This window comes from Cnephaeus nilssonii, assembly GCF_951640355.1.
Source record: "Cnephaeus nilssonii genome assembly, chromosome: 12".
NCBI lineage: Eukaryota > Metazoa > Chordata > Mammalia > Chiroptera > Vespertilionidae > Cnephaeus > Cnephaeus nilssonii.
The window spans coordinates 5,507,783-5,534,924 of NC_137083.1; the positions used below are offsets into that span (position 1 = coordinate 5,507,783).

The following is a 27,142-nucleotide window of genomic DNA, read 5'->3' on the forward strand; positions in this document are numbered from 1 at the left end:
TACATCTGGGGCCTCAGATGTTCAAGGCGGGGCTGAGAAGATTATCCCGGGGCCCCGGCCTCAAACACAGAATCTCGTCTTGTATCAGGGGACTAGATCTCCATCTGTAACCCAGACCTCCATTCCATACCCCTCATGTCCACGTGAGGTACCAGACTGCCCTCCGGGACCCAGACCTTCCTCCTTGGCCCGAACTGCCCTCCCTGGACCCCCACCTCCATCCTGGGCTCAAACCTACATCCGGGTCCCAGACCTTTATGGCGAGGACCAGAAGGCCATTAATCCTCTGTTCTTCCAATTTACATCAAGTATCATATGAAAATGGCACCCACTCATTCAACAGCAACCCTATTCACCCAACAGGAAACCTACTCACCTCTGACCCACCCACTCATTCAACAGCAACCCTAAGCTCACAACACACAGTGAGTCCAGCCTTGGGACACAGGTGAAAAGATGCAAGGACACGGTCAATAAAATGCCCTCACGAAGCCCCATAGCCTGGGGTGCGGAAAAGCCACACCACACGTTTAAATAGGATTTCTTAAAAAACAGATTCGTTAAGCCATTTGAAGTATTTATTTAGGTAAGAGATCATAAAACACATTTTATAATACACACAAGTACACATTCAAATGAATAAAAGATAAAATGACAGGAGGTGACAGAATTTAGTGTTTATAAATGAGACCATCAATAACTTTTAACAATTTAGAGAAGAAACTCAAAGTGTACGTAAAAGTTTGAGACCATGCTTTACAATATTTTATAACACAAAAATAAAGTGTTAGGCTTTTAAAGAAATACATTACTGAATAGTTTTTCAACAGATTTCATAATGGATTTCTAGACACTGTCATATATGACATGGAAAGTAAAAAAGTCAAGAGCTTTGGCAAGCCAAGTATTAGTCCACAGCAGCTTGTGAAGGTTACTTTCTTATATAAAAATTCTTCAATGTACATTTGTTCTTGTTACAGGAACAGAAAGAAACTAACATGCCAAGTATATTTGAGGAGTCTGTTAGCTATATAGCAGAAATAATTGCTTTGGAAAGCCTACATTTTATGAAAATGTGTACCATGCAGCATCTTCAGTAACAGCAAATGTAAACCATGTGATTATTAAGTCTTCCAAATAAAACGTCTCACCCCAAATCTCACACAATATCCCTAAGTCCGCATCTCCTGTTCGAAGAAGCCTCAGCTTTAAACGAATGTCCATTTGCTCTCTGAAAAGCCCTTGCCTCCATTACTGAAAGCATTTCCGTGAAGTCCCTTAGAAATGTTTTCAGTGCGACAGTAACAACACACCCACTAAAGGCCCACAACCTACAGGAAGACGCATGAGGCTAAAGAGTGACTAACTCCCGAAGACCCCTCTGCGCTGAGACCCACAGCTCCAAGAAGACAACGTACAATTTCTTACTTGAAAACAAACAAACATTTCATCGTGAATAACTGAATAATCAGGTTTCTAGAAAATGAGGCTTTTAGGTTAAGATTTAGCAATATCAATTATCATGAATTTTCCTCCAGGCATTTATGAATGACAAATCAGTTGAAGTTTTACATACAAAAGACATAAATACTGCATAATATGTAGTGAATATTGGCACATCCCCTTTCGTTTTTAAAGCATAAAATGCACTCAGCATATCGGCCGCTCTTAAGATACACGTACGACGTGGCTCAAGGCCACCGCTGAGCGGCATGGGAACTGCCCGCTCAGGGCTTCCCCAGAGGCTTATAGCAGGCGTCAGGCTGCCAGAGGCGAATGTCCACAAGGACTTGATTGAGCTTCTGCATCCAGAGGTCCCGCTCTTCCTTGGTGTCTGCGGACAGCCAGTGCCTGTGGGAGCGAACCAGCAGCTGCTCAGAGCTCCTCTGCCCCTTCCAGCCGCCCCGCACCCTTACTTGGGGGAAAGCCTCAACAAGCCAGTAAAACGAGTTCCTCTGTACTCTCCGTAAATGGATGCTAATTGAGAGCCCATAGGAAGATGCTTCAAGTACAATTTTTAAAATGAGAAACAATTAATTTAGATAAAAGGCCCTGTGCAGAAATAGTTGAGACAAAGGAGAATGCAGAACGATAAAATGTTTATATTTTAACAAAATGTATGATCCAAATGGTTTTGAGAAGCCACCTAGAAATGAGAGCCCTCCAGTCTCAAATACATGATAACAAAGGGTCCACTCAAATCACAATCCTATATAATAAAAGGCTAATATGTAAACTGACCAAACAGCGGAACGACCGGTTGCTATGATGAGCACTGACCACCAGGGGGAGTGCAGCTCAGCCAAAAGCCGGGCTCACGGCTGGCGAGTGCAGGGACAGTGGCGGGAGCCTTTCCCGCCTGCACAATAGCGTTAAGGACCCCTTGGGGGATGTCCGACGGCTGGCTTAGGCCCGTTCCCTGCGGGGAGCAGGCCTAAGCCAGCAGGCGGACACCTCCTGAGGGGTCCCAGACTGCGAGAAGGCGCAGGCCGGGCTGAGGGCTCCCCCACACCCAGTGCACACATGTCGTTATGTTATAATGAGAAAAACAAAGCAAGTACAGTCATGGGAGCCACATGGGACCCCAGCAGCAAGCTAACCTACTGGTCAGAGCATCTGCCCTCTGGTGGTCAGTGTGTGTTACAGCAACTGGTCGAATTGTCAGACACTTAGCATATTAGGCTTTTATTATATACGATGGTAAGCTTTTCTTCACTATACTAATTTAGTTATTAGATTGTTCACTTACTGTGTGTGTTTTGTGTTCTTATTAAGCCTGTATCCCCCTAAAGACAAGGATGACCCTGGTATTTCTTACACTGGTAAGAGCATATGGGCAGTTAGTTACTGTGTTGGCAGAACTATCGGCAGCCTGATACTTACTTGGTGACACAGAGTGTGTCCCTGCACTGGCTGACAAGCGTCTCTCGGTCATCTTCTCTTTGTGGTCGGACAGTAATTAATTCAAAAGTGTTGCGTCTTGCGCAAAATTCTCTGTTGGCTGGTTCTATCTGACGACTGGTACAATTGGCCAGATTTATCCTTCCTATGGGATTCTTTAAAAATAAAAATTTTTAAAGAGTATTAGCAGAAAGTAAACAAGACTATTTAAGTCAGCATTAAGCAGTATTTAAGTTTGTATAAATTTAAAAAGCCATTTTATCCTGTATATTATTGTTTCTTAATAATAAAAGATGTCAACTAGAGCTCTTAGCCAACTTAAAAAACTAAACTCTGTATGGAAAACTTTAGAGTTACAAAATTAAAAACAAAGCAATCTAATGAAGCCCCATGCACTATCAACATGCTTTAACAATTAGAAACACACTCAGCCCCCTCTGTCCACAGCCATCCCTCCCTCCCTCTCTGTAAACAGAAGCCTAGACGTGCATCTCATCTGTAAATATTGTCATGGATCTCCAAAAGAGAAGGCCAGACGGTGGAGCGCCACAGACCAGAGCTGCACACATCAGCCCAGACTATTCCACAAACCACCCTGAGTCAAAAAATCAGGTTGCAGACCACTACGTACGTGTGTTCAGAATATGCAGCTGCAATAACATATTGCTTAGGAATATGTACACATCCTACCTAATAAAAGAGTAATATGCAAATTGACCCTAACTCCACCATGCCCACCAGCCAATCGGGAGCAAATATGCAAATAAACCCAACTAAGATGTGCTTAAGTCGCCAGGGGGCGTGGCCGGCCTGCAAACCACCACAGGCCCTTCACCCAGGCTGCCCCACACCCAAAGGGAACCCCCACCCTGATCCGGGATACCCTTCAGGGCAAATCAGCTGGCCCCCACCATTGCACCAGGCCTCTATCCTATCTAATAAAAGTGTAATATGCAGATTGACCATCACTCCAACAAACAAGATGGCTGCCCCCATGTGGTCAAATATCCTGCCCCCATGTGGACACAAGATGGCCAGCAGGGGAGGGCAGTTGGGAGGGACCAGGCTTGTAAGGGAGGGCAGTTGGGGGCAATCAAGCCTACAGGGGAGGGCAGTTAGGGGTGACCAGGCCAGCAGAGGAGGGAAGTTTGGGGTGACCGGGCCTGCAGGGAAGGGCAGTTGGGTGGGAACCAGGCCTGCAGGGTAGAGCAGTTGGGGGGGGGGGGGGGGACCAGGCCTGCAGGGGAGGGCAGTTAGGGGCAAACACACTGGCTGGGGAGCAGTTAGGCATCAATCAGGCTGGCAGGGGAGTGATTAGGGGGTGATCAGGCTGGCAGGCAGAAGCGGTTAGAAGCAATCAGGAAGGCAGGCAGGCGAGCAGTTGGGAGCCAGCAGTCCTGGATTGTGAGAGGGATGTCCGACTGCCCCTTTAGGCCTGATCCTTCGAAGGATCACAGATTGGAGAGGGTGCAGGCTGGCCTGAGGGACACCCCCCCCCCATGCACAAATTTCATGCACCGGGCCTCTAGTGTAATAAAAATTAAATAAGCAGGAACACCATTTCAGCATAGGGTCGCTTCTGTAGGGGAGAGTCACACGGGGGCTTCAGCTGGACTGAACACGGAGGATGATGGACATTATTCTATATGCCTTTGACTGTCCTAAATAGTTCACAATGAGTTTTATATAGAATTCACTTGGCTACAATGATACTAAAGTAAATTTAATATATTTTTTACTAAAAATGTCAATTAAAAACATTATAAAACATTCTAGGAAGAAAGACAAATATACACTGAGTGGCCAGATTATTATGATCTCTGAACGCAGAGATACCCCCTTGGGGGGATGTTGGACTGCAGGCTTCAGCCCGATCCCTGCAGGTCACCCAGAGGGATCCCACCCATGCACAAATTTGTGCACTGGGCCTCTAGTACACGTACACACACACACACACACACACACACACACACACAGAGTGGCCAGAATATTATGCATTCAGAGGTCATAATAATCTGGCCACTCAGTGTATGCCTCACAGTATTTTAAGAGTGGTCAAATCACAGAGAATGAATAAAATATAAAATTTCTGCACACACACACACACACACACACACACACACACACTTTGTGACAAGCACATTTTCGATGGCCTAGTGCAGTGGTCGGCAAACTGCGACTCGCGAGCGCGGTTTGCTGCTCTGTTGACTAATGAGTTTGCCCACCACTAACTATGTAGGCATTACACTTACCCAGAAGTTTTGACTTCAGGTTAAAGACATTAGTACATTATTTAAAAGTTTTTTAAGTGTTTTCCCCTAAGGCAGTGGTCAGGAAACTCATTAGTCAACAGAGCGGCAAGCGGCTCTTTGGCCCCTTGAGTGTGGCTCTTCCACAATATACCATGGCCTGGGCAAGTCTATTTTGAAGAAGTGGCGTTAGAAGAAGTTTAACCCTTTGCACTCGCTTGCTTTTTTCTCGATTCCTTTATTCTACTCGGGATTTAATTTTTTAAATACCCCAGATTTTACAAAGCGCGGCAGTAGAATAAAAAACTGGAGTTTCTTTTCATACAAACTTATTTATTTGGATTTTTTTATATTTCAAATTATTGATACATTCAAAGAGTATAAAAAGAGCTGCTACCGATGCTAACCGTGTCGAGTCACACTCGACATCCGAGTGCAAAAGGTTAAGTTTAAAAAATTTGGCTCTCCAAAGAAATTTCAATCGTTGTACTGTTGATATTTGGCTCCATTGACTAATGAGTTTGCCGACCACTGGCCTAGTGAACAGACTCCCAGGGGAGCGGGTGGGTGGAGGCCTGAGGGAGCACTTAGTGAAACAGCACGTGTAGAGAGGTCAGGGCCTTCCTACCTACCTGCACCCTCAGCCTTACCTTCCGTTTCTCGTCATCGGGGTACGTCCAGTAAGAGATACAGTTTCCAGACAGAATGCACCATCTTCGATGCCAGGCACCAAACCCACTCACATCTTCAAATATGGTCTGGAAAAGTGAGTGAGATCCTGGCTTAATCACTTGGGGATCAGTTAAATGTTAATCCCATTGGCTAAATGTCACTATATTGGAATATGTCCTGCTTCGCAATCTCCTGCGTGACTTCCATCATGTCTCATCCTCAGTGGTGAGAATCATTGGCTGCTCACACCCAGACATGTGCCAGATTTTCAGCACCATCTACTGGCATTCAGCACTTAATAACCTCCATGTATTAACCTCAAGTAAGTACCTCTACCTAATATCAGACTTTTAAAAATGCTCCCTAAATAAGAGAAAAATACTTCAAGCGTTGGAAAGTAAAGTGATTAGAGAATGTCATGCCTTATATATTGAAAAAGACGAATGATAGCTTCTTACGTAGAGGTAATGCAGAAGACTGGCATTTAATTTGTATTTGGAACAACAAAACAGGACTGGAAAAGAGTCAAACAGGTAACTAGTAACACGTGGGGCTTTTCCATGGAAGTGCTTTTTCCTAAACAGTGTAAGTAGGAGCTGCTTTCCCCACCCCCACTGTTTCTTAGTCGTAATGGAGCCCTAATTTATGTAAGTCCTTACTGTTAATTTCAGAGAATTCATTTAGACACTATTATATTAAGAAACAAAGCAAGGTAAAAATGCCCCAGTGCCCTAGTCAGGGTGGGCAGGCTTTCTCTGTGAAGGGCAGAGGGTAGAGATTTGGATTGTGTGGCTCCTTCATGACCATTCATCCGGCCGCTGCTGCAGTGCAAAGCACCCAGACAACATGGAGACTGATGAGCCTGAGTTCTAGTGAAACTTTATGGAAACAAACAGTGGGCATACTAGGCTGCCCCTAATATAGAAAATCCAAAGGTATCTTTGTGATTTCAAAATGCACTGAGGATTTTCCACCTTGAAATGGTTCAACGAAGCCCCACACCAAACAGTAGTGGGAGAGAGAGTCTTCTCCATCCACTAATGTGTGTAATTTTACCAAAAGGTGGCTTGAGTTAGCAGTGCAATCTCTGGCCCTGGAGGGAAATTACTCTGTGTGAAGGAATGTCTCCATGATAGAATAAAACCTCAAATTTATTAGCTTAATTAATTAGCTCAAATTCATTAGCTGACTCCAACCATATGCTCTCTCACCCCACCTTTTTTTTTCTTTTTCCCAGTTTACCCTCTCTCCTCCCCAAAGCCTGGTTTCTCTAGGCAACACCTGCACCTAGCCACCCGAGGGAATAAGAATCTTATTTCAGCCTCATGGACAAAGTTAGCACGAATGACTCCCCAGCGCCCTTCTGTGTTTCTGTCCACCTTTCACATCAGAAAGGTAGCAGACAAGGGGAATTTGATGGAGAGAAGTAACACGGTTGTCATTATGCTCTAATCAGAGAGGAATGACAAGGGGACAGCTTTTGCTTTTTATAGCTGAGAAAACCAAGGGTCAAGGAAGGCCAGTGACAACACCATCACATCGCAGACCACAGACAGGGACCTGCTAGGCGTCCAGAGTGTCCTTCCCTTGCTGCTCATCAGTCTAGACGGAGCTGGAGGAGCACCACAGAACCACTCAGCAAGCCTCTTTAGCTGGTCATTTCCTCCTTCCAGCTGTCAGGAAGGGAAACTGAACACCTTAAATTTCAACTACCACCTCTATTTTTTAAAATCTATTTTTATTGATTTCAGAGAGGAAGGGAGAGGGAAAGAGAGATAAAACATCAAAGATGAGAATCATTGATTTACTGCCTCTTGCACGCCCCACACTGGGGATCAAGCCCACAACCTGGGCATGCCCCGACCCAGACATGTACTGTGACTTCCTGATTCACAGGTCAATGCTCAACCACTGAGCCACACCTGCTAGGCCCACCTCTACTCTTTATAGAGGGCAGAGATAATTAAAATGCATTGATTAGACAGGGGACAGAAGTCATTTGGGAGAGTCCTGAGCCCTTTCGGTGAGGATAAGCCTGAAGAATATAACTAGTTAAGAGCTCAGACATTATATGTAAATGAACTAGCTGCCAGAGTCCGTCAGTCACTGTCAGTAGGAGACTGGAAAGCGGTGTCTCTAATACAATATGGAAATATTTACATTAAAAGGTCAGTAAGTAAACACTGCCTTCAACCCAAGGATTTATAGACAGGCTTTTCCAAGACTACTAGTGCCACCTGCTGGATTTGCACCAGAGAAAAGCTAGCAGGGAAGCCGGGTTTACTGTGGGCTTGGCCAGGAGTGCTTGCCAGGCAACCCGGCTTCTTTTTGCACTTTTTACAGCCACTGCGAATGCTTTGTCTCATTCAGGTTCTTGCTTCACAGAGGAACTTTCCCTACTTCTTGCACCACACACACCATTGTCCACATATTCTTTACACATACGTCTCTCCTCTGATAACAGGAAAAAAATATAATTCTGTACAAAATCAATCCTGCGACCATGTACTGTGGTTTGGGTCTGATTTCGTCTCACTCTCATCTTATTTATCCCAATTCTTCTTGAACTGCCTTATCAGCAATTCTTCCTGAACTGCCTCAATCTCCAACCCTATTAAAAGCTACCTGTTTGTATTTGAAGACTCAAGTTGAGCCTAATAAAATGTCAAGGAAATCCTTCTTTTATCCTAAAGATCCTGTCAAGTACCACATTCTACTTACCCACCTGCAGCCAAACTCTGTTTCAAAGAGTTGTTTGCACTCCCATTCCTCACGTCCACTCCCTTATAACCAGTTTATTAACATGCATGCACTCTGTGCTTTCGCCCATGATAGCATTGTATCTATCTATCGTACTTACCTGTCCACTTGTTCTTCTCCCAGCTAAGCTAAAATCTCCTGAGCAGAGGGATTACTTTTGTGGCCTAGTACATTCCCACACCAGCACAGTCATTGGCATGTAATGGATATGCAAAAAATCTTTGCTGAACCAATTTACCACTGAATCACACAGGCTTTCTTGCCTACGAGAAATCAAGTCTAACCTTCACAAAACAGAAAAAAAGAAAATACATGTAGATTACTTACTAGAAAACCTTTTTCTTCAACACTTGAATTCACTTGACATTTTATTTTTAAATAAATATGACCTTCCAAAGGAGATAAAAAGGGCACCTGTGAAGAAAGACAGTAAATTATTTGCAAAACACTTTCAAACTGGCATTTTTCTTGATAAGAGTTTAATCATGAACAGAGAGCATTGTGCCGTGAAAGCACACTACTTTCTAAAGCGGGAATATAAACTAAGTGGCCAAAAAGCCACTGGTTCCTCAGCAGCAAATGCTTTTGAAGAATAAACACATTCAAATTAGAACTGGTAAAAACAAAACCCTTAGTCCCAGTTAACATGATCAAGAAAACACAGGAGAATACAAGTGCTTATCCATTCTCCATCAATGCACTCAATAGGAGACTGGATAAACCAACTGGTATAGTAATACAACAAAATATTACTCAAAAGTAAGTAACAGTGAACTACACATTTAAAAAGTTGATCCTCAAATTCATATGAAATTGCAAGAGGTCCCAAACAAGCAAAACAATCTTAAAAAAGAAAAACAAAGCTGGAAGAACCATACTTCCCAATTGCAAAACTTAATTCAAAGCTGGCATAAGAATAGACATATAGACAAGAATAGAACTGCAAGTTCAGAAATAAACCCATACTTCTTATAGCCAATTGATTTTCAATAGGGTACCAAAACCATTCAATAAAGAAAGAGCAATCTTTTCACAAATGGGGTTGGGAAATTGGATAGCCACATGCAAAAGAATGAAGTTGGATATACCTCATATCATATATAAAAAATTAACTCAAAATGAATCAATGATCTACATATGAGAGCTACTAATAAAACCTTAAAAGTCTTAGAAAAAAACATAAAGGTAAATATTAAACGATCATGAATTTGGCAACATTCTCAGATATGATACCAAATGCAGGAGTAACAACAGAAAAAATCAGAGAAATTAGGCTTCATCAAAATTCAAAACTTTTCAGGATGCAGATTCCTCAAAAAATTAAAGATAGAAATACCATATAATCGAATAATCCCACTTCTGGGAATTTATCCAAAAGAATTGAATCGGGTCCTGAAAGGGATATTTGCACTCCCAGGTTCATTATAGCATCTTCATAATACCCTAGAGGTGAAAACAACCTAAATGCCCATCAACAGATGAACAGATACTGGAAATGTGGTACAGTCTTCTCCTTCCGCCCCATTTCTGAGTATAAAAATTACTCTAAAGTGTGTCTTTTAGGCTTTGAAACTCCCCTGTGCTTCTTTTCTTATGTGCCCTAACCCACAGCTCACACCTGTACATAGCAGATTCTTGAGGGTGACTATTGTATCTTTTTATTGGCTGTTCCCATACCCTACTGCCAAATCATACCCAGGCATTAAACAAATGTTTGCTAAAAGAACACTGTTTGGGCAAATATATACCCAGAGTTCCTTACTGAAAAAAATAAAAACTAAATATGGTATATAGATACAATGGAATTATTTAGCCATAAAAAAGGAAATTCTGTCAGATGCTATAATATGGATGAGCTTTGAGTATATTATATTAAGTGAAATAAGCCAGTCACAGAAGGACAGATACTTCCTGGTTCCACGTATATACCTGGAAGTATATACCACGTATATACCTGAAGTAGCCAAGCTCAGAAGCAGAAAGTAGACTAGGTGTTGCAGGGGCAGTTTAAAAAACAAAACAAGCCATGAGCCAGATTTAACCTGTAGGCTAAAAGTTTGCCTGGTCTTATGGTAGACTAAGCCCATCCATATTGGTACTGCATTAAATATAAATGGACTAAACACACCAATGAAAAGACAAAAGATTGTCACACCAAATAACAAAATATGACCATAAAATACATTTATACACAAATTTGACATATATGGTCACAGACGTATTGAGAATAAAGGATGGAAAAAGATAGAACATACGAGCACTAATCATGAGAAAGTTGTTGTAGCTATTAATAGCAGATAAAATACTAGTAGATTTTAAGATAAAGATTAACAGAGATAAAGTGAATAATTCATCAAGATGATATAATAATCTTAAATGTTCATGGACCTAATATGTAGCTTGAAAATTACAGGAAACAGCCCTAACCGGTTTGGCTCAGTGGATAGAGCGTCGGCCTGCGGACTGAAGGGTCCCAGGTTCGATTCCGGTCAAGGACATGTACCTTGGTTGCGGGCACATCCCCAGTAGGGGGTGTGCAGGAGGCAGCTGATCAATGTTTCTCTCTCATCGATGTTTCTAACTATCCCTCTCCCTTCCTGTCTGTAAAAAAATCAATAAAATATATTTTTAAAATAATAAAATAAAATACAGGAAACATAAATTGACAAAACAAGAATTAAGTGCCTAAATTGAGACTATGTTGTTCTTACTAGTTGGAATGTGGGGGGATTGATATTTTTTTTCAAATAAAATCCTGCTGTTTATGTAGCATGGAAAACATTCACACAATAGAGTATACAGATGTCATAATATAAAGTTGTATACCTGAAATCTATGTTATTAACCAATGTTACCCCAATAAATTTACTAAAAATTTTTTTAAATAAACATTCACATAAATATGTATAAATGTATCATTCTTATCAACATATTACTAGTTAGTGAAGACACTTCCTGTCAAAAGTATCTTAAATTATAAAAGCTGCTTAAGTCTATGTAAGAATTTTAAAAGATTTAGAATTTAAAGATTATAACAAACATGAGAAATTCAATTGGAGAGGTTGAGTCATTAGAGTAAAATGGCTAATATACATATATTTATTGATACTGACTTCTGGTCAAGAAAGAATGATGTTAATGCCTGTCATTCCTGCTGTCCAGTGAAAAAGAATGATCTCCTAGTTGGAATAATCTTAGTTCAGTCTAAATAATTTTTTTTTTTAAAAGAGAGTGGAAGGGAAGGGAAGAGACAGAGAAACATCAATGTGAGAGAAACAAGGGTTCGAGCCTGCAACCGAGGTACATGCCCTTGATCAGAATCGAACCCAGGACCCTTCAGTCCTTGGGCTGACACTCTAATCACTGAGCCAAACCAAGTTAGGGCACAGTCTAAATTTTAGTTTTAATTGTAAGGTTAGTTTCCAACAATTTAATCTTCTCTTGGCCAAAAAGTATAGATTTAAATGGATTAATTCCATTAGACAAACCTGGAAGTTTCTGGATTTAAAAGGGAACCATAATGTAGAATCAAAACATCTCCTATCTCATTTGTTATAAATTCCCTTTCCTTTTTCTTTTCCATACAGTCAGTTTTAAGTTCCTTAGCCTCTCAATGCTAAGAAAGAGAATTCCATTGTTTTGCAGAATGCTGCTGGTAAAAAGAATCTCAGAGAGATAAAAGGAAAAGGGTCCCTCTTACTGTACAACTGTGGAAGTGGACAATGTTCTTGGTTAGAAGCTTGCTCTGAAAGAGTGAATTGAGAATATTCACTAAAGAGTCGATGTTACTACCCCCTGTTGAGTTTGGAGAGATATGAAAATGTCCGAGTCTATTCTGTTTTCTGTTGAACAAAAGGGTATTTTAAGAATACTGTTAAGAGCTGTAAAATGTAACCTATAACCAGGGCGACTGTGTAATTTTTATACACTGGGATATTTCTGAGAAAGAAGGGGACACCATTAATTATTACACCAGGCCAAAGGCATACACCAGAACACCTCTGTGCACACCGGAACCCTAACCACTCTTCCTGTGACCTCAAAATTCTACAAAATTCTAACTGGTTGCCCTAAAGCCGTTTAAACTGACATCTCTGCTTCCTGGACAGCAGAACTATCTATGAGGTTTCTTTAAGTCAGAACATGAGCTGTGGGATGTCCATCTCCCTTTATCCAAAACATGTAATAAAACCTGTGAGTATTTTTTTAAAACAACAAAAAACCTATGACTATTTTGGATTGGTTATTCAAAGGAAAGAAAGTCCTTGAGAGTCTGTGACTCATTAAGATTCACAATTTGAATTCCAGGGTGCCAGACTTCACATCCGATATCTGTAACCTCAACTAAGAAGGTAATCTCCTGTTAGTGGTGCCCTAAATCTCTAGAGCAAACAGTCTGGATTAACCTCAAAGGTAATTCTATTCTGAAGGGATCTCAGAGATAACTGTTGTATTACTGGTCAAGGCACCAGTAAAATAGGCCAACACTCCCTTGTACCGATAGTATCTGCTAAGATATGGGACATTTGTTTACTCTCTCAAAATTAATTAAATAGAATAATTATATGAGTATAAAAGGTCTTCCACTTTTCCCAATTTAAAGAACACCTAAACATAACTATTTTAAATATTCTTTTATATAAACTACAAACAATTGGAACAAATATTTGCTTTCCCCTGGCACTTACAAAAAGTACATTTGAGACAAATCTGACATCAAAATTGTGTTGTATGTGAAAGAGACTTTAGAGTATTAGAGACAACCAATTAAATAAAATGATTTTGCACTCAATCACATGATTGCCTATTTAAGTTATGAATTCAAAAGAACTAAGAGAATAGAAATATTTTGTGACATTTTGAATTAAAATGACAGACCAAAAAAAATTTCAAAAAGCAAACATTCTATATTTAACGTGTTACTGAAATCCCCTCCAATTTAGAGATTAATGAAATCTCTTACACATGCAGAAATTGGCTTTGTGACAGACAACAGCAAGTAAGGAATACAGTTCACAGAATCTCAGTTCTTACGTGTAATCTGCAAATCTTGTTTTAATAATAAATAAACTAATCCTGTCCAGCATTTTATAAATTAGCATTTCTAAATACCCACAAAATGCTTGCAATTGATCTTCACAAGGATATTAAAAAGCCTTTTAAAAATCTAAAATATATGATTTTACTTAGTATAATTTAAGTGTTAAATTCATTTTAATTTAAAAATTATAAACAAAGTATCATCTACATAGCAAATGCCTATTGCCAATTGTGACCAAAAAAGTTTTCTACTTACAGCATCACCAATAGCTCTTTCAATATATGGGAGGTAAACAATCTTGAATAAATTTAATTTGTTATTTTAGTACCCAGAAAATCAACGTTGAAGTGACTACAGAATCTGAATGAATTAAAACATGAGAAAAGAATGTAGGAGGAAACCCAACACCAAAGATGCATGAAGAAAACAGAGAACAAAGTAAAGATGCCCAACTGCAAGAGACTTAAGAATAATGGATATAACGTCCTTAATTATTCAAAATAACCAAGAAGGCACAAGAGTGGTTAGTGAAACAAACACATATAGGCCAAAACTTAAGGACTGATTTTTAAGCTTGTTAGTTTCAAGCAAAGAAAAAACTTCAACCTTTTCCTGGAACAAATAGCCCAGTAGCTCTCGCTCTTTTACATCATAATTTATCTAAAACAAACAAAATAAAAGACAAAGAGAAAAAAAAAACCCAGGATCACTCAATTTGTTAAACTAACTGAATCACTAAGTAAAAGGGTACAAGAATCTTTTAAATAAACATGTTAAAAAATACACTTACGCATTAACAATAATCAAAATTTCAAATATAGTCTATCAACTACAAGAAAGATTTCATGGAATTCTAAAGCTATGAGAAATGAAGTGCCTTTGTTCAATGTTAAAAGAGGAAATTCCTAGCAGGGCCAACACTAACTAGGCCTCCTAATGTGTAATACTTCATCTCTATATTCTAACTACAAAAAGCTCTTATAATATTTAAAAATTACCCTGAGTTATGAAGCAGGGGTCAACCCAAGAATTGAAGTTTACTTCTAGTTCTCTCATTCCTTAAAATGGTCTTGTTAGTTATTAAAAGTTTAGTCATATCACATTATGGTGAAAAGCATACAGATGTCTAATTGCTACGTTGTACACCAGAAACTAATATAATATTGTACGTCAACTGTAATTGAAAAATAAATCTTAAAGAAAGTAACACTTCTTTAATCAGAACTGACATTTAGAATAAATCAGCATGCAGTACTTTCAGGATTTAACTGTTAAGATACAAGGGGAAAATATTTCCAACATCAAAAAATATATCATGTAGGTACACCAATGCCTCGTTAAAATGTACAAGTCTAAGAACACACACTTTCAGTCAAAGATTTTAATACTTGAAAGTACTGGGGCATTCCCACTGACCTAATTTTTCTAAAAATAAATAAACAAATAAATTCGGGTTACCTTGTCCAGAGGGAACTTCGTGTTTCCTACTGAAGATAAGGACAGCGTGTAAGATCCAACAAGGATGAAGTTGCTGGTGCGCACAGCATGGAGCCCGCCCGGGCTGGCCATCACTGGAGAGAGAGGGGCTGGGGCTTAGTTCGGAGTGACTTCCCTAAGTGTAAACCACTCCTCACCTCACCCAACACAATGACATTAACCTGCCACAGAGAAAACTGCATTTCCCTCCATCTCCAAATAGGAAGGAAAAATCTCAAATTTGCTAGTGACAGCAAACTGTTAGGTAGTTTATATTTAACTATAGTAGAGTTTAGGCGCGTCTGAATATCTGGGACAGACAGGTTTTTAAAGCGACAGAACCTCAAAATGTGTGCATAAAATGCATAGGAATGAGAGAAGACTCCATTGCCATAGTCTAGGTGGCATACTTAGCAGCACAGACGATGCTGCACGGTGCTTCTTAGTTACTCTGTACCAAGAAGAGACCAAAAGCCCCAAGGAGGTGAGAGAAGCCAACCCAACCCTAACCCCTCCTAAAGCCGTTCTAGAGGCCCTTCCCGGGCTTACGGGAACCCCAGTTCCCACCGTGCTAGGAAGATGCCTTTCTGACACGGTTCAATGCCAGCTATGGCCAGCAAAGCGAACAGAGGTCACCTCCACAGTGTTGACAGCGGGGCAGCATGAGCCGGGTGACGAGCACTGCTCCCACTGCAGGGGTCATGTGACCGGCCTCATGGGCGCTGCTGCCAGGGCCTGAGATGTGTGACATCTGACAACAGCGACCGGACAGTAATCTCACGCGGTGCTAAACCACATAGAAAATGTCTTCCCAAGGAGACTATGCTGAACACCCACCAACCGAGATGGCTGCACGTGCGAGTACGCAATTGCTTCGTTAGCTCTTTTCCTTATTCTAGTGTTTCCAACAGTTCAAGATCCACTCACCTGAAGAATGAAGGGTGCCTTTCTAAAAAAGAGTGTGAAGAAGAAACAAGTTATTTTCTTGATTAGATATAAAGATTTGAATATTAAATACAAAACTCTTTAACACTGCAAGAACTACATTTCAGAACACATTTTTTTCTACATAAAAATGAGGTCCCTCCCTCCCCCAGTAGTATATTTTAAAGATTTCCAAAGTGCTAAGGGTTTAGAAATGGTTAACCAATTCACAATCATATGTGTAATAGGAAGATTTCACAAGGAGGCTCAATTTCTTAAAAATTCTACTTACTGTAGTTCTAGATGTGAGAAGTCGCTTTGGAGTGATAGCCTAAAAGAAAACATCAGAATATTTTCTATTAAACATTACGATTTAGAGTTTTAAAATAACCAATCTTAAGACACTCCCACATAGAAAATAATCCTTAAATATGAATATTCTTGAATCTTTTATTAAGGTATTACCCATACTGTCACTCTTTCTCTGTTTAAGCTAAATAAAATTCTTTTAAATGATGGCTTGAAAAAGAACAGAAGAGCAAAGAGCAGGAAGAATGAGAAGCCAGCTGGAGTCCTGTCCCCACACCTCTGCTAAGCCCTGGTGCAGAGGACGTAGAGACCAGACTCCAGGGAAGGCTGGGGAAGACAAAGAGGTAATACAAGTAAGCTGTCAAAGAACAGAGCACAGAATCATCAAGCCGAGTGCATGAGGAGCTATACTTAGGATTATAAGTTTATGTCAGTGTTCATACCTATGAAATGCGGTACCTGAAATTTGGGGCATAAAAATGGTCCAAAAACTTGATAATCATTAAAAATTATACATATGGAAACTGGCATTGGATCTGTGGTTTCTGATTATTATAATTTACTGGGTTTCTTTCATCCTCACCTTGGATTTGTATGCCTTTTTCTTCTTATCTGGCACTGAGGGATCTTTCTTTTGCACCTAATACCCAAATGGAAAGCATAACTAGTTTAAATCTGTTACCTTTAAGACAATAAACTAGTAGTTATTTTAGAGAGCTTAACTGCTTACCAAGCTGTAAACTTCAATACTGATTTCAAAGTCATTGGACACATCTTCCCTGAAATCACAAAGCATGAAAACTATAAGGAAAACACCAAGCTATGGCCCAGGATGATGCCACCACACTGTTAAAAGACTCTGAGAGCAAAAGAATTCACCGTGTTTCAACTAAAGACAATAGCGATCAACCACTTAAGAATATAAAAATTTGTAAGAACAGTCAATTTTTTCCTATAATACAAGTCAAATATTTTCTTTAGTAATTTACAACTCAAGATCTGCAAAAAGGGTAATTTTTTTCAAACTCAATTTTGACTTGTTTCAAAATAAGTCTGTGACACTAAATAAGTTCTCTCACTGAGATTGGATATTAAGTACGTAATGAGATTTAAAGCATACGTAAAAAATTATGATCAATGTTTTTATAGGCATATGTATACCTACACACAAACACATTTTAAAATACTTCAAAACGTTAAACACCTGCAGTCACATGGAAGCAGCATTCTACTCAATGCGAAGAAATGTCAGAAACAGAAGAGTTAAACCAGGCGTCCTCAAACTACGGCCCGCGGGCCACATGCGGGTGTTTTTGCCGTTTTGTTTTTTTACTTCAAAATTAGATATGTGCAGTGTGCATAGGAATTTGTTCATAGTTTTTTTTAAACTATAGTCCGGCCCTTCAACGGTCTGAGGGACAGTGAACTGGCCCCCTGTTTAAAAAGTTTGAGGACCCCTGAGTTAAAGCAACCAATTGGAAACTGAGTTATGTGAGCACATAAAAAGAATGACCACTCTGCACTTCACAGGTTCTAAGCCCACCTGTGTGCTTAGACTGCATTAACTACTGAAGGGAAAGGTGTGCCGCCGACCGCCTGATGTACTCACAGAGTGTACGTGGTGGAGAACATCAGGGCATCGCCATTCAGAGAAGTGGCAGTGTTTGCCAGTGGGGTGGCCACCATGTTCTCGGCGCCTGCCTTCAGGATGATCAGGAAGGAGTAAGTTGCTGCATCTGCAGGAAGGAATCACATCACAGAATCAGATCAAGCAGAATCGGATTTAGGTAACCAGCATTCTGAAGACCAGAGGAATAAAGGAATACTGCACTGATTTACATAAAATTCATTGAAAATTTTCTAAAATCAACTTTCCAGACACAAAGGTAAGACATAAGCAGATGGTCATAATTCTAGAATAAGCCTCATCACGGGCCCTCCCACTATGGGAATCACAATAACTTCACTCCACACCCCTCCAATTCTGCAGGCTTTGCGTTTTACCTAGTGACCCCTAGTTCTTGAGCTAATAGTGTACAACGCAATGGTATGTACCTGAGCATGTATCTGAGTATGTACTACTACATTTCAAAACTGAGATCAAAATACTATACTTGTGAAAGTTCCTCAGAGATAAATTCTAAAGAAAACATGAACTATTTCTTCACTATCTGTCATTAAAGAACCACAGATTTCAAGGTACACATTAAATGACCACAGATTTCTGCCCATAGCCCACCAAAATCGGACAACAGCAAGAATTAGAACTCAGGTCACCTCTTTCCTGCCAAAATGCTCAAACCTTGAAAGGACCCTCTTTTTTTCTTTTTTAATATATTTTATTGATTTTTTACAGAGAGGAAGAGAGAGGGATAGAGAGTTAGAAACATCGATGAGAGAGAAACATCGATCAGCTGCCTCTTGCACACCCCCTACTGGGGATGTGCCCGCAACCAAGGTATATGCCCTTGACTGGAATCGAACCTGGGACCCTTGAGTCCGCAGGCCGACGCTCAATCCACTGAGCCAAACCGGTTTCGGCTGAAAGGACCCTCTTTACTTTCCCCGCACCTCAAATTCACTTCTCATCTAGTCCAGGCTTCCTCTCTCTCAAAGAGAATGTCTCACACAAAAAATTTAAATAAACCTTAAAAAGCATCCGAACTTTAATAAAACACTCATTTTCTTAAGCTTGCTATAATCACCCTGCCTGTCTTCAGATCCTCGTGCCATATTCTCCTTTACCCACTGTGCTTATAATGACTTTTAGGAGAAGATGTAGTTTAGAAAAGTTTACTTATTCAATCTAGAGGGGCAAAGGGAGTAAAAGTTCAATACAAGTATATCCACTGTGGGGCTCTCCACTCCCCCAAATTCTATAAATTCAGAATTTATAGAACAAATTTCTATAATGGGATGAATTTCACATAGAATAAAGTAAGTAAAATGAGTCATTTTAGATGCCCCAAATACTTTCCACAATAAAATTAATGAAACTGATTGCTATGTCAGAATAACTCATCTCAGGAAAATGATTCATGTTCAAAATTATGTTTAACTAGCTTACTTTCAGTTAGAGCTTTGTTGTTATGTGGAACAGTGAGTTCCCGTATGAGCTGTCCTTGGTTATTCTTACACGCATATTCACAAAAGGATCTAAAGACCCAAGACACAAGCTTTGTAGCTTTATTCATGCTCTCCATTGTTCCCATTCGCACAATTCCAAGCTAGGTGAGGTTCAAATCCCACATACGTTCTAGAAGGCAGGCAAATGAAAATCTCCGCACCTGGTTTCTGAGCTGTGCTGCAGACAAAATCTGCCTTGAGAGGCAAACGGATTTCTGACAAAGTGACTGACCCTTTGGACGGGACAAATTCACTTTGGGAGAGGAGACCAGCCTTATTCTTCCTCTGAGGTCCTCCACTCTTCAGCTCATTCAGCTCGTCCATCAAAAGTGTTCTCTTCTCAGCTATGTAAAACGATGCAAGTTAGTATTTCAAATATTAAAAGTTGCAACTGTTTCTAAATGAGACCAATTATGTGGCAACAGTACAAAAGCCCAAAGACGAAATCAGTAACTTTCTTTATAGAAACAGGTGGAGGTAGTTGGAAAAACCTTAATTGGTCATCTGTTTACCAAGTTCCAATAATTTAATGCTTCCACTACTGGTCAGTTTTCTTGTGCGGTATAATCTTTCCACCGTTCATCACCACACATACATACACACACACCAAAACTCACATCCTTTTTTAGCTACAGATAGATAGCTAGGTACAGAGAGAGAGTGGGGATGTAAATATATCCATATATTCATTCTCAGCATACTCTGCACAGCTGCATGCCTTCAAATGCTTTCCCTTTCTTTTGTCCTTTCATGCAAACTACATCTCCTTTTGCATGGCGGGTGTGCACAGACGTTACCCAGAACAAAAGCAGATGGACTGAAGCAGGTTATCAGAAAAGGCCCTGTCTCTACAGAGAGAGTGTCAGCCCACTCGAGGTGAAGGGAGTGTGTCCTGGCTGCGCCTGCTGGGACTGCCTGGGTCTCACGCACTTGCGATGAGAAGCAGCCTCTCCGCCTCGGCTTCTTCCAGGGACCCCTTCCCGTGCTCCTCGTCCACACAGCAGTTCAGGGCCTGGCTGGCCTGGTAGATCACCGTCTGCTGCAGGTTGATTTCATTGTTGAGTTCCTGGTGAGACCCCCAAGGAGAGAAAACCCATTCTCAGTCACCACTTTCACTTACTGAAACTTGGATTATAACCAATCTGATTCTATAATTCCCAAAATTCCCAGAAAGTCCAAATGTTAGTTTCACCATTCAAGTTTCTAGACTCTGTACCAGGAGCATTTAACATACTGTAATAATTACACTATCAACATTCTTCCTTATGAAAAGACTTTCAATCATACTTACTAAAATTATAATTGGGGCAATGTCCAACAAAGTCACACCCTTTGGGGCGATGTCCAACAAAGTCACACCCTTTTTTAGCTACAGATGGATAGGTAGGTACAGAGAGAGAGTGTGGGGATGTAAATATATTCATATATTCATTCTCGGCATACTCTGCACAGCTGCATGCCTTCAAATGCATCCCAGTCTACAGACAGAGATTATCTGACTCATTTTATTTAAATTACATGTATGGTGTAATTTTTTAATGTCTTCCTTAGAGTAAAAGAATATTTAAGAACAAAATAAATTGCACATTTCACCATCATGTGATTTATAGTTACACTTTAAGGATATTTAGGACAAACATGTTTAAAAATAAATATTCAATAATATCAAACAAGCTTCCAATTTTTCTAATAAAGAGAGCCTTTCTCCAATTAAACTGAATTCAAGAGCAACTGCTGAGGTCAGGCTGTCAGGCGTCAGACACTGTCCCAGGCCCTCAGGGCACAGAGATGGAAAGGCTGGGCCTCGCCCTAGCTGGTTTGGCTCAGTGGATAGAGCATAGGCCTGCGGACTGAAGGGTCGCAGGTTCCATTCCAGTCAAGGGCACATGCCCAGTTGTGGGCTCAATCCCCAGTGGGAGGCATGCAGAAGGCAGCCCATCAGTGACTCTCATTATTGACGTTTCTATCCCTCTCTCCCTGTCCCTTCCTCTCTGAAATCAATAAAAAATATATTTTAAAAAATAAATAAATAAAAATAAAAAAGGCTGGGCCTCGTGCTCAAGCTCAGTCTCGTGAAATATACACCATAAACCCCGTCCATGGAAGTACACACCTGCATTTTCTGCTTGACGTTAACCTGACCAGGAAAGACGCTCTTTTCTTCAGCATTCTTTTTTCCCTCCAATTTTGAAGTAGCATCTTCCTTCCGAACAATCTGCTTAACTGAAGGACGGTCTGTTTCTTTGATTCTCTGAGATCTGTACGCATCGATGCTTCAGGAAACAGTTACACTCTGTTAGAAATCCAGCAACACACTAGCACTACTTTTTATTCAGCATTTCCGCAGAACTGGATACTGATGCTGCAACTTGTCAGCAGCACACTTCACCAGAACGGGAAATGCCACTGGGCGAAAGAGAAGCTGACAGAAGTGATTCCGAAATTTTTTGCAAGTTAACATAATTACAAGGAATCAAACTTGTTGTATCCATCGAAACCATGACCCTTAGGAGTGAATGCCTCCCCCAAATGTTCTCACCTGTAAAGAAGGTCACGATCCTCAGAACCAATGCTATCCCCAGACTCGGCCCGCGGGACACGGGTTCTCTGGAACTTTCCTGGTTTTGGACTCTCATCATGTGTGCTACTGCCCTTCAGTTCCAATCTAGGCGAGGAAGCGAAACTCTGCAGGAAAGCAGTGGGTATTAATAGGTTTTATGGATGCCAATTGATTCTAAATGATAACTGAGGAACTGAATGAATTCTTCTCTATATGAGGAAATAAATATCGCACAAGTCAACTGATACATCGTAAAAACAAAACAAACTAAACCAAATTTCTAAAGAATAAATAAATAAAAGTTGAAAGATAGCTATAACCTACATTCATAACCCTCTTTAGAAACAGTTCTAATTGAATCAATTTCCAAACAAAGCTGCAGTTATTCAATATAGGGTGATAGCTAATAATATAGCTCGCTCTCATAAATGTTAGTTATCTGTCTGGTGCCAAGTACCAATATACTAATATGTCTTAATAGTCACATCAACCCCAAGATGCAGGTACTATTTTTAACCGCATTTAACAGGTGAGTGGATGTGACAGAGGTTCAATGATCTGACCAATAAACATCAGGAAATGGCAGAGCCAGGGTTTGGGCCCCAATGCCTGGCCTTTACCCACGTTGGTTTGGATTCTATCTAAGGTCAAAGGAACCACGGGAGACTTTTAAGCTCTCTCTCAAGAGCATTCAAGTCAGGTTTGCAGACTCCCCTGGCTCCAGAGTCTAAATCCCCATGCACCCACTGAAACAAAAGGGGACCCCATGCTGCTTGGTTTCTTCATGTCCCGAGCCTGGCTCCTCTTTTCTTACCTCTGGACTTACCACGCCGACTGTCTGTGCCAGCGGAGCCAGCAGCGACATGGAGGAGATATTCAGGGCATCCTCCTGGTCCTCCCCGCTCTCAGCTCCCGCCTGGCCCAGCTGCTCTGGGCTCCTGGCCGCATCCAGCTCGCCTTCCTGCAGGACATCACTGAAGATGTCGTTAATCACTTTCGAACTATTGATGTCATCCTCGTCGTCCACGCTCATCTCGATTTCACGTACCACTTCTGAAAGATATTTCAATAAGTGGAAGCTGTGATCCAGGCCTTTAAAAATTAGAGGGAGAGCAGAAAAGATCTAACATCCACATGCTTACTAAATAAACGGGGGAAAGCCCTGATGAGAAGCACCTCCTAAACAAAAAATAATAATAAAACTTACTAACATATGAAACCAAAATTATTTTCAAATTTCTAGTAATAGTTTCTTACCAATAAAAGTGGAAATTATCAAAAGCTGATCCAATGCTTTGGGGGTGAGCAAGATTATTAAGTAAGAACTCAGGGTTAGAGCCAAAAGCTCCAGACGTATAAAACAAGCTCTTCCAAATGACTCTCCGATGGTGGAGCTGCCCTTGGAGGCGGCAGTCACCAACAGGAAACACTAGCGTCACCAAGGGCAGGACTCACAGGCGCCTTCAGGGCCACTAGCTCCCCGACAGTACATGGCGGTGCCAGGCAGTGCACTCCCTCCCCAGTGACAGGCCAGGGTAGGTCGACCACGTTTTCACAGGGTCCGTACCCTAAAGATAGCTGTTCCAGTCCTCTAGCTCTGTGGAGGCTAGAGTACTTCTTCGTAGTTAAGAGAGAGAGAGAACTATAAAACCACAAGCCACTCAGAAATATAGAACACTGGCCTGGCTGGCGTGGCTCAGTGGTTGAGCATGGACGGATGAATCAGGAGGTCAAGGTTCGATTCCTGGTCAGGCCACATGCTCAGGTTGTGAGCTTGAGCCCCAGTAGGGGGCGTGCAGGAGGCAGCTGATCAACGATTCCCTCTCATCATTAATGTTTCTCTCTCTCTCTCCCTCCCCCTACCTCTCTGAAATCAATTTAAAAAAAATTTTTTTTAAGAAATATAGAACAGCATATAGTGGAATATGTGCTTCTACTGTTTTATTATTTCTCATAATACGTTCAGTGCTAGTAAGAAATAAAGAATAAAAACCAACCTGTCTGCTGCTCCACCTTTGGGTCTGATGTTACTTTTACAGACTTTTCCTCTTCTAAAAACAAGGTTATTTTCAAAGGGCTAGACTTCGTCATTTCACATTCAGTGAAACCTAAAAAAGTTTTAGGGAAAACCACATTAATATTATAAGAACCCGGAACTTTTTGGTTATAGAATCCTCTGTATCTTTTTTTATTACAAAACTGCATATCACATTTAGAAATGTACAGAGAATACCCCCTAAAGCCTGCCCTCTCCTACCTCCCCCTTTCTCTCTCCAGGAGGAAGGGACACCGACAGACCAGGCTATGGTTTGTTCCTCAGTTTCCCCCTGTGGTGATCTATGTGAGCAGCCTTTTATTTATCAGCAGGTGGTCACACTCTCATGCTGTTCTGCAATTTGTTTTTTAGTTTTTTAAAAAGTGCCCATAAATACACTTAAGAAGGGTGCAGGGTGGAGAGGGTCAATAGGGGAGACAAGGGGACATCTGTAATACTTTCAGCAATAAAGATACATTAAAAAAACACACACTGAAAAAAAGTAGCAACAGAAGGAAACGACCCCTCTCTAAGAAAAGCCCCAGCTAACACCATCCCCTGTGAAGGACTGAAAGCTCTTCCTCTAACATCAGGAACAAGACAAAGAAGCCCCTCTCACCACATCCAGTCAGCAAAGCTTCGGAAGCCCCCGTCCAGCAGGGGCACATGTGATTACATGGATTTAGCACCATTTACGTAAAGCTGCTGCTGACGGCCTTAGGTCGTGTACTACCATGACACGCGGCTACAATCATCTCTGCACACAGCACACTTTTGCACTCTGGTTCCAACCTGCACACACTTGCAGAGAAGCTGATTTACAGAGCATGCACGCCTCATAGTTAACAGATATTACAAGTTGCAGTATTCACACTCGCATCGAGAGGCTGAATTCCCACTCTGGAAAGGACTGAGAGAAGCACGGCGTGGCCAGAGTGAAAAGTGGTGGACATGAAGGCACGCATCTGCCTTTCTACACTAGAGCAGCGTTTCTGACTTCCAACCCCGTTTCCAGAACTCTGGTGGACCGAGCACCAGGGCGGTGAAGGAGGGAAGGAAGCGCCGACCTGCGGGCTCTGAGCTGGGGGGCTGCGCTGGCGTCTGCTTTCCTGCCGCCTTCTCCTTTTCTCTTACTGGACGTGACGGGGCATTTGAAACAACTTGATGTTTTCTGAGGGGAGTGTTCTGAGAGTGAATTTCCTGCAAAAAGCAAGTGAAGAGATACATTTTACTCCTCAAAACAATAGACCTTTGTCTTTTTATGTGTCATTAAATGAAACAAACCACAGTCATTGCTCTACATAAGCTTCCTCAGAACAAAGCAGACAATGCGTGTGAAAGGCCCGGCAGTTCAGAACACGAGCCCTCGGCCAGCTCGGTTCTGGGATTCTCAGGATGTGAGTCACTGAGACCAGGAGGCAAGGGGAATGGAAATCTGCCTCAGGTTCAGCTTTAGAGAAACCGATTCCCGTGAAAGTCAGGTGTGAAGGAAACAACGCCCCCGCGTCACTCATCACAGCCCACATCTGTAAAACTAGGGACGCCCCGGCCGGTTGCTCAGTGGTTAGAGTATCGGTCTGCAGACTGAAGGGTCCTGGGTTCGATTCCAGTCAAGGGCACATACCTGGGTTGCAGGCTCAAGCCCCAGCCCTGATCAGGGGCACGTGAGGGAGGCAACCAATTGGTGAATCTCTTTCTCTGTCTCTCCCCACTCCCTTCCACTCTCTCTAAAAATCAATGAGGAAAAAAATATCCTTAAGTGAGGATTAACAAAAAACAACAACTAGGGCCGAAACCGGTTTGGCTCAGTGGATAGAGTGTCGGCCTGCGGACTGAAAGGTCCCAGGTTCGATTCCGGTCAAGGGCATGTACATTGGCTGCGGGCACATCCCTGGTAGGGGGTGTGCAGGAGGCAGCTGGTCGATGATTCTCTCTCATCGATGTTTCTAGCTCTCTATCCCTCTCCCTTCCTCTCTGTAAAAAATCAATAAAATATATTTTTAAAAAAAAACAACTAGGGACAATTCCTACCTCCAGATTCTACTTACCAGTTACTCTGTGGGTAAAATGCAACGAAAACAACACAGGACACAACAGATCATAAGAAAAGAAAAAAAAGAGGTCTTCCCGATGTGGTTCAGTGGTTGAGTGTCAACCCATGAACCAAGAGGTCACTGGATCGATTCCCGGTCAGGGCACATGCCCAGGGTTGTGGGTTCAATCCTGGGCGGGGGGGGGGGGGGGGGGGGGGGGGGAAGGGAGGTGCAGGAGGCAGCCTATAGATGTTCCTCTCTCATCGATATTTCTCTCTTTATCCCTCTCCCTTCCTCTCTCTCTAAAATCAATAAAAACATATTTTTTTAAAAAGGAAAAAGAAGAAAAATATTCCTTTATCTGAGTCATTTATTAAATATTTATAAGGCTATGCGAGAGAAACATTCATTGTTTGTTTGCTTTTGAAAAGGTTGTGATTAAAGCCAAGAGTAGAAATAAGAACAGCAGCGAATACTGCCATAGAGCTTCACATGTGTCAGTCATCTTTCTATTTTGCACACTTCACATCATTGCCTCATCTGATCCTCCCAATAACTCTCTAGGATCGGTACTAATGTCTCCATTTTACAGATGAGAAAACTGAGACACAGAAGAGTTAAGTAACTTTCCCACACAGCTAGTAGCCAGTTTGATGTACAAACACACAGGAGACTGTAGAATAAGCAAGCAGTTTGAGGAGAGGAAGGCAGGGCAGGTGCATTTCAGAAGTGAGAAGAATGGGCTGAGCCACCTGGAGAGTAAAGAGCTTTGGGGTTTGTATACAATAGGCACTCAAACATTAGCTGAGTAGCTGAAAGAATGAGTGGTGGTAATGGAAAGCAAGGACACTCATTCTCAAAGTTGTAAATCACAGCTTTGAAAACACAGTGCCAGACAAACCCACTGAGCCGCATCCTTCCATTGTGGATCGGGGACCAAGAATAAACATGGCGGTAAAGGAGGCGGCCGGGGTCAGAGGGTCTGGTTAAAAGACCTGGTTTCCCCTCGCACCAGCTGTGCCATTTGCACGGGTGATTTACCTCCCTGGGGCTTAG

At 41.5% G+C, this 27,142-nt stretch overlaps 1 protein-coding gene across 3 annotated transcripts in view; it reads right to left on the minus strand.

Annotated features, from left to right (window-relative positions):
• Positions 1-630: 630 nt before the first annotated feature.
• The window catches only part of ANLN (anillin, actin binding protein), a 38,912-nt gene continuing 12,400 nt past the window's right edge, over positions 631-27,142 (minus strand). The window contains exons 8-25 of one of the 3 annotated variants that reach the window (XM_079786558.1): positions 25,121-25,253; positions 24,016-24,126; positions 22,845-23,071; positions 21,998-22,143; positions 21,572-21,731; positions 20,389-20,524; positions 19,620-19,802; positions 17,942-18,068; positions 17,063-17,111; positions 16,916-16,972; positions 16,316-16,354; positions 16,027-16,048; positions 15,082-15,194; positions 14,230-14,283; positions 8,910-8,996; positions 5,801-5,908; positions 2,884-3,056; positions 631-1,851 (exon numbers count right to left, since the gene is read on the minus strand). In XM_079786558.1, the coding sequence (XP_079642684.1) occupies positions 1,728-1,851; positions 2,884-3,056; positions 5,801-5,908; positions 8,910-8,996; positions 14,230-14,283; positions 15,082-15,194; positions 16,027-16,048; positions 16,316-16,354; positions 16,916-16,972; positions 17,063-17,111; positions 17,942-18,068; positions 19,620-19,802; positions 20,389-20,524; positions 21,572-21,731; positions 21,998-22,143; positions 22,845-23,071; positions 24,016-24,126; positions 25,121-25,253 (2,049 nt within the window). In that variant the 3' untranslated portion in view covers positions 631-1,727. Of the gene's footprint in view, positions 1,852-2,883; positions 3,057-5,800; positions 5,909-8,909; positions 8,997-14,229; positions 14,284-15,081; positions 15,195-16,026; positions 16,049-16,315; positions 16,355-16,915; positions 16,973-17,062; positions 17,112-17,941; positions 18,069-19,619; positions 19,803-20,388; positions 20,525-21,571; positions 21,732-21,997; positions 22,144-22,832; positions 23,072-24,015; positions 24,127-25,120; positions 25,254-27,142 lie in introns of all 3 variants that reach the window. The other 2 variants (XM_079786557.1, XM_079786559.1) reach the window with 2 other exon arrangements.